At 35.9% G+C, this 7,789-nt stretch overlaps 2 protein-coding genes across 4 annotated transcripts in view; one reads left to right on the top strand and one right to left on the bottom strand.

Annotated features, from left to right (window-relative positions):
• LOC108756797 (nuclear autoantigenic sperm protein) overlaps nt 1-6,279 on the top strand; it is a 9,172-nt gene extending 2,893 nt beyond the window's left edge. Inside the window, exons 2-3 of the mRNA XM_018500849.1 lie at nt 4,707-5,384; nt 5,564-6,279. Of these exons, the coding sequence (XP_018356351.1) occupies nt 4,707-5,384; nt 5,564-6,220 (1,335 nt within the window). The 3' untranslated portion in view covers nt 6,221-6,279. The remainder of the gene's footprint in view (nt 1-4,706; nt 5,385-5,563) is intronic.
• On the bottom strand, nt 7-3,886 carry LOC108756807. Of its 3 annotated transcripts, XM_018500887.1 has the most exons (6): nt 3,856-3,886; nt 3,431-3,775; nt 2,896-3,123; nt 1,333-1,440; nt 1,047-1,184; nt 7-880 (listed from the first exon to the last, which is right to left on the bottom strand). In XM_018500887.1, the coding sequence occupies exons 2-6, from the start codon at nt 3,507-3,509 to the stop codon at nt 630-632; spliced, it is 804 nt and encodes a 267-aa protein (XP_018356389.1). In that variant the 5' UTR covers nt 3,510-3,775; nt 3,856-3,886; the 3' UTR covers nt 7-629. The 3 variants fall into 3 exon arrangements, with proteins under 3 accessions (XP_018356389.1, XP_018356379.1, XP_018356396.1); XM_018500877.1 differs by lacking the exon at nt 3,856-3,886 and having other exon boundaries at nt 3,431-3,805; XM_018500894.1 differs by lacking the exon at nt 3,856-3,886 and having other exon boundaries at nt 3,367-3,446.
• Nucleotides 6,280-7,789: the final 1,510 nt, after the last annotated feature.

Below are 7,789 nucleotides of genomic sequence, written 5' to 3'. Positions count from 1 at the left end.
GCGAGCTTGTTTACTTGCAGTAAGCCAGTAAATGAATCGAATGCGGAATATAAATTTTTCAAACGCATTCACTGATTCTACAAAGCGTTGATTAATCAGGTGCGCTTTAAACTTTTTATCTTCTTAACAAATTCAAGTTTTTTTCAATTGAGATAGCGAATATTTATGCAAACGATATCAATTATATAAAATAGGCACATGACACGATCGCCTTCGAGAGGGTCATTTCTGAGTTCTTTCTCAAGAAGTATTATCTTATAATTCTCCATTGCAGTTTGCAATCCTTTTCAAGGTTTCAGAAGATTTCAATCCTATATGATTATCCCAAATCTTGGAATTTTATACTCTTGAAATCTATATTTTAACAGGAGATAAACACTCGAGATTATTAAGTTGATGCAGTTTGTTGTATTTGTCAAGTAAAATTGAAGACGAAATCGTGCAGTTTTGAAAAGCATTTGTCGTGTCTCGTAGAAGATTACAGCATAATTTGATTGTGAAACAAATCTCTTGCATCAACTTGATACTCGAGAAAAATATCAAGATGTCACCTGAAAGGATCGCATAACATCGAAATCATAACATCGAAACTCTCAGAAACGACCTTAGACCTCGAAGGCGTCCCACTGCTACGCTATCATAGCAGCGATTGGACTGAAACGCATGATTTTACTGAGGAGGATCCAGGCTACCGATGCAAGAGCACAAAGAGTGACTCCACCCCATCCCAGGTCCATACTCCACGCGGTAGTGACTCTCCTGGCCTTGAGAATGCTGCGAAGAACAGGCGTACCGATCACGCCATCTTCTATTGATTTGGTCTCGCGATCTTGAACCCTCTTAAAGTGAATGATTGTGAGCGTGAACAGCGCGAATGTTGCTAAAATGAAATAGAGTGATTCTCAATTTAATCATCATTGTTTAATAATTTAATGGCTATGCCATACATGGCAATTAAGTTCATAGATATATTTTCCTTTATTCCAACATCATATTTGAAACTATGGTCTAGACTAGTTTATCAAGTTATTAGTACATAATTTTACCTGCAAGGAGGTACATCACTCCTGTCACGAGTACGGCCGATATCTGATGCCTGCATAGTCCAAAAAATCCTATAAGTGCAGCGCATCCTAAGATGATTAGACACACCAGAGAGCACGAGATACTCAGATTTTGCATTCCTGAAGTAGATTATTAAAATGATCAATTTATGAAATTCATGATAAATATTCATAGGAAATATAGCGATATTTTATCGAAGAATAAAATAGTTTATTATAGAATAAAATTTGTTGCGCTTTAATTAAATGTTATTTACAATTTACTTACGATTTTGCCAAGCTCCGCGCGCTTCTACGTGCGCCTCGTTTGGTGTTAAATAATTGACGCATCTTTTTTGCGGGAAATCCACCTGATTTAACAGCTGTATCTCTTCCTCTAGAACAACAAGCATGATTCGTTGATAATTTAATCTTTGTTTCTTTCTATTCAAATAAATAAAATTATATAGAAAACTATATTACTTTCGAAATCGTTCAAAATCATCGCCAGAAAACAGAATTTGAATTCTCTAATTTAAATGCTATTGAGAAAAATTTATTAAAACTTTTTGGCTCTTCCAGATTCCGTTTCTAAACGTTATCTTTCGATTGAGAGAAATTAAATTGCCAAATCACAAATATCATATGCATTATTATATTTTGATATATCCTTTGATTTAATAGATTTGACTATAGAAAATTTTAACCCCTTGGCTAGATATAAATGTCACTCACAAAGGTGGTGCAGGCAGTACTAGGCAGTGCTTAGCGTGTTCAGATCCTATGAATGTAATTCCGACAAAAATAACTAAATGAGACAATTACGACCCCAAATTCTTCAAGTACTCTTCAAGGTTGCATCCGTTCGATTAAACGAAAAGTATATGAACACGTGTAGTTGCATTAAGCATCGTAAATACTTTAACGTTTCATTAAATGGGCACTTTTCCTATCAATTGTGCTTCCAGAGTATTCTCCAGTTTTACTGTATTTTATTTACGGACTTCTTGATCTATTTAAAGTGAGTTTTTATTATACTTTAATGAAGAATAATGTTTTTAAAGAAAAATTGACGAAGACATGATACTTATTGTGTTTAGTGAAAATGCAATAAATATCTTGCGCTGGAATTTTGTCAGATATTACCTTGTCTATATTGCACGTGCACGTGACTATATTTAGATACCACCTTGACTCTGGTCGGAGATATCGAACCGTCGAATCGCAGAATTTAAGCACAGTATCCTTACGATCGCGTGACCGTGATCTTTGCTTTTGTGGATTGAGCAATACTATCATACTTATTAGATCCAAACTTTATTCGAATGCCGATTTATAAGACCAATAATGTTTCTATTGGCATGAGCGAGAAAATACGAAACGTTGGTTGTATATTTATATCATAATAAGATCTGGATATTAGAAAGAATGGTATGACTTAACGTTGCATCCATAAATGATAGCGAAAAACTTGAATTATCTTTGTAAAGAAAATTTCTTTTAATTTGCATTTCTTCCCATCAATTATCTTCTCATTATTATCATCGGTGTATTTAACAATAACATTATTAATTTTTTATTAGTATCAATATTTAGCATTTATTAATTTTAATATCATGATTGAAATTGCCACAACTAAAAACATCCACGACATTGCCACAACTACAAACATAATGATAATTTGTAAGTTTAATACGCCATGGAATAAGCTGGAAACATTAGGGTCCGCATTCATAGTCGTAAAAATATAATATATTATATTTAAATCCTGAAGCGTGTACAAAAGATATACGAGTATGTGCAGTTCTAGGTCTAATAAGTTTAACATTACAAAAATCACGACAGTTTATACCTGACAATGAAACACACATAATCCAAATGCCGCCGTGCATAGGAACTAAGAAGGTTGAACTTTTGGCGGCACGATGTTTATTTCGATGATTAACGGAAGACTCGAGCTTTGCCACTTGACCGTTTAGATACCACGTGAGATTGACGTTCGCATGAATTAGATCTTCCTTGTCCCAGTTGATCTCTTCCCAGTGATCCGACATTATTGCACTGCATAGGAGCCCGGTTGCTGAGAAATGATAAAGAAAGATGTAATTATTGAATTGCTTATTTTTCTATTAAGTCCCGGTCCATAATAAAAGTTTTCTCTCTAAAAAGAGGGAGGTGGAAGGGTTGAAAAATTTCTTGGAAATCAAATCGAAGCCGAACAATTTAGAACAATTTTGTTGTCAACTTTTTGATGAGATACACTTTTCGCACCAGCTTCTTCGAAAAATATATATATCAATAGAGAGACTGTGTTGATCTTTACACTTATCACAAGTCGAGACGTCAGTCTCTTCCGGGACGCGGTGCCGGTCTCCTCATCTTTTTACCTGCGACGGTCAGCACGAGGGTGACGAAGAGAAAGACGAGGCGCGAAGCGGGTCCCCGGGGCACGCGGGTCGGCTCCATCTGCTCTTGGACGGCGGCGCCCAGGGCGACGCCTGCAACGCGACGCTCGCGTCCCCCGACTCGTTACTGGCCGATGTACGCCCTTGGAATCTGCTCTTTCTCGCTTTCTCTCCCCGGCATCCTCGCGATGCGGACGCCCTCCACCCTTCTACGTTGAAACGCCACGACGAATCGACCCACATGGACAGCCACCCGATTTCTCTCCTTTCCCACCCGCGGATGCTGCGGATGTCCACCTTAACACCCACTCACCCCTTCTGCATCTTCTGAAACAATTGCATGTGCGAATAAAGCTCGCGTCGTGCTTAATCTCTAAATATTAGAGATTAAGGGCGGATTTATTCACAGTCGGATTTTATATTTGACACCGTCTTAAGTACAGTCTTAAGATGAACAAAGCAGAAGAGAGCTATATTAATGTCTTAAGACGTACTTGAGACGGTCTTAAAGTAAGAACGGATTATGAATACTGCCATAAGATAAGTTATGGTAGATCAAAGATCGAAGTAATTAAATTCGTATAGATAAAATGAATTTTAATTTCAACTCACCACAATTAATGTTTATCTCTTTCGAGAGAAAAGATGCTTGTTTTCATCTATATATACACGTTCGTTAATATTCTCTCTCTCTCTCTCTCTCTCTCTCTCTCTCTCTCTCTCTCTCTCTGTCTCTGTCTCTGTCTCTGTCTCTCTCAACTTATCTAGTTTAGAAATATTTTTGCGTAATTTTGTAAACCTAATGCTGCACATACATCTTATTTGAAACAGATACAATATTAAGCCCCGATTGCATCAACGTTACTTTGACTTTAAGCAAGATTTAAAATTCTCTCTGTCTCGTTTTAAAGCGCGCGCGCGCGAGAGAGAGAGAGAGAGAGAGAGAGAGAGAGAGAAAGTTTTAAGCCTTGTTTAAAGTAATGTGCAATCGGACCTAAAAGATACGAAAATTTATTAAATTTAGTTTTTATCTTCTAATGTTGTGAAAAGATCATAGCTTAATAGAAATTTTCTGATTACTTATATTTCCTATTCCAAGCGAAACGTTCTCTACCGTCAATTGACTGATTTTACTTGGTTGTTTTTACCAATATAGTTTACATACATTGTTAAGATTGTTTGCTTTAGTTGACGTTTTCAAAATATATATGTAAGTTATATGATACTATATAAGTATTCTCTTATTCTTGTTTTTTAGATGGCCGACGTGTCGGAGGAAGTGCCGATCAAGGATGCCGCGACAGCAATCTCTCAGGGTAAACGCCACCTCCTGGTACGCGATTATCATCTCGCAGTAGCCGTCTTAGCTCGTGCGTGCGAGCTTCTTGCTCAGGAGCATGGAGAGACCGGCGACGAGATGGGTGAACTCTACCTACTTTACGGACGAGCTCTTTTGGGTCTGGCACGTGAAGAGGCGGGAGTGTTAGGTGGTGGTGTACCCGGATCCGAGGAAGTCAGTCAGGATGAGCAAGGTGAAGATGAGGAGGAGGAAAATGAGGAGGGAGCTGTAACCGAAGGCAATCATACGGAAAGTAGCTCTTGCACATCAAACGGTAAAGAGGATGATAAGCAAGAGCTAAAGGATGAGGAAAAAGAGGATGAAGAGCCAAAGGACTCAAAAGACATGAAAGTTGAAGAATCTGAAGAACTCGAAAAGGATGAAAAGAAGGAAGAGTCTAATAAAATGGTGAACAATAAGATTGAAGAACAGAACAAGCAAAGAGAAGAAATTCCTGGCTGTAGTCGAGATTTTGACTTACATAATGGTGAAGCTTCTGGTAGTGGAATGAACAGAAAAAAAGAAGACGAGGATGAAGAGGCGGAAGAAGAGGATGTTGAAAAGGAAAATGACGAGGACGAAATCAACAATCTACAGGTGATTTATCTAGATTACCTTTTATCTACAATAGGTTTATCTAATTACGTGTTAGAAGACTCAATTACATTGTATCGAATACTTGTTGTCGAATTGAGTTATCAAGTTTAATTGTTAATTTAACGTAATCTATAAATATTGAATCAGTTATGATTCTAATGTCTAATTTTTGTTTCTAGATTGCATGGGAAGTCTTAGAACTAGCGAAATTGGTGCTAGTAAAACGCGGACCTCCGGGCTGGAAGTTTTTGGCTGAGGCTTATCGTCTTCTGGGCGAGGTTGCGATGGAGGGTAGCAACTATGAGAGTGCGCTGATCGATTTCAAAGCCTGTTTGAATCTTTTAGAAAAAATGACTCCACGCGACCATCGTGCGATCGCCGAGATCCATTATCAGCTCGGATTGGCGCACGCGATGGCGAACAACTTTGACATTAGCATTGAACAGTTTAACCAAGCATCTGCGCTGTTGGAAGCAAAGATTGTGCATTTGAAAACTTTGCAAGATGATCCACCCCAATCTGATGATCCATTCTATACCGTTGAAGGGGAGATCAAGGAGCTGCAGGAACTTCTTCCAGAAATTCAAGAAAAAATCGCAGACATCAATGATCTGAAGAAAGAAGCCAATGTGCTCAAAGAGATTAAGGAAGAGAGATTGAATGGATGTTCTAGTGATGGTGAAACGAATGAGGCTTCTGGAAGTGGTAGTAGTAGTAATAAGTCGAAACCTGCCAGCGATATATCGCATTTGGTAAGGAAAAAGCGCAAAGCGGAAGACGAAGAGGAGACTGCTTCTCTTTGCAAGAAACCAATGCAGGAAAAGGACATAGCGTGAAAAGTGCGAGTATCTGTTTTTTCATGATAATCAGACTAATTTGAACTCTGATAAAACTAAAAAATGTTGATATTTTTCTCAATAATGTAGAAAAAGTATTTGCTGCTGTATACAAATTCAGTGTTTTTTTTTTACAGAAATAACAATTTGCTACTCAGTAAATTTATTTCCAATGTACGTATCAGTAGACATAATTTTTAGATTGTCAACAAATGACATACATTTGAAATTTGGTACTTAAAATTGTTTTTTGATATCATAAACACAAAAACTGTTTTATATGTTGCATCTTCAGTCACGTATCATCAAGAAAGATATTTAATATTTTTCTTGATAATGGATATTTACTGCTGTACAAACGCAAGTAACGTTTTCTGATAAAGATGATTTTAGAGTATGTTCCATTTAACATTTGATGACAAGGATAAAATTAATGCTCGCGAACATTGCGAACGTTAAGTAGTACGCATCCTTAATAATTAATAGAATTTGTGAAAGAATATAAATCTAATAATAATGTTTACCTTATTTTAACTATAGGCTATAATCCATTTGATGCTACATTTGATATTACATTTGATGCTACATTTGATGATACTTTGAAGCATTTTTTGATTGGTCAGTTAGTAAAATTCTTTCTTTCAATTAATCAATCAAATATGTCGAAGGATTTGTAGCACTAAATGGTTCGCACTCTGTAGACTTGTCATATCCATAAATTTATTAAATTCTGTTATATCGAAATATATTAAATTTTACACAATTTGGCCAAGGTTAGAGCAATTTAAAACCCTATGAATTAATTTTGAAGAAAAACTTGATATGATTTAAAAGTATTTAATATATTAATGATAATTCGTTTGTCGCAATCAAGGCTGAATTATTAAGAATAGTGTGTGCGTGTGAACATATTTTTTTATTTGAAGACATTAAGGAAGCTATTATGGAACTATTCGGAGAGGTTTTCAAGAATAAATTAAGAGTAGTTAATCTACTTTGGGCAATACTCAAAATTAGGAAATCTTTCGCGAACGAAAATTTCAAAGTGTATCCAATTTCTTCATGGTATCCAAATTCTCTAATCTAATAGTCATTTATCTTTGTTGTTTATTAGATTTTGAAAAAGGTCTATGGTAATCTAAAGAGATAGACAGAAACTGTCGCTTTTCCAGCAACCGACATAGTTTCATAATATTCCCAGAGGATATGCTACAATGTATTTATTCTAGTTTAGCTGAATAACGGTAAATACACAGTACTGTTTTGAACTGTAGATATAAGAATTCAAGTAGAAGTAAGTGATTGTTTGTGTATGAATATCACGTAAATAAATGTTGAAGCAATGTCTTTTTTATTCCCGTGTATCTTTTCAATTTACTTTATCCTGATGTAATATAATATATGTAATAGCGAATAATAATAGCGTTGGACGCACTAGTACAAATTAATGCATATTAAAGCCATGGTACACTGATTTAATTTGTGTAATAGTGAAATGCACACACAAGTATTTCAAATTATAAAATATAGATTTTACTTAATAGCATAATAAATACATATATATATATA

Source organism: Trachymyrmex septentrionalis, unplaced genomic scaffold (genome assembly GCF_001594115.1).
Source record: "Trachymyrmex septentrionalis isolate Tsep2-gDNA-1 unplaced genomic scaffold, Tsep1.0 scaffold101, whole genome shotgun sequence".
Taxonomy (NCBI): Eukaryota; Metazoa; Arthropoda; class Insecta; order Hymenoptera; family Formicidae; genus Trachymyrmex; species Trachymyrmex septentrionalis.
This window is presented reverse-complemented; position numbering and strand designations above follow the sequence as displayed.

Excerpts from the sequence above, each read along its gene's own strand:
- LOC108756807 (XM_018500887.1), bottom strand. The coding sequence starts at position 3,509 with ATGGAGCCGACCCGCGTGCCCCGGGGACCCGCTTCGCGCCTCGTCTTT. Across the intron at positions 1,185-1,332 it reads GCGCGGAGCTTGGCAAAATC|GAATGCAAAATCTGAGTATC; the intron begins GTAAGTAAATTG and ends AATCTACTTCAG. Across the intron at positions 881-1,046 it reads AGTGATGTACCTCCTTGCAG|CAACATTCGCGCTGTTCACG; the intron begins GTAAAATTATGT and ends ATTTCATTTTAG.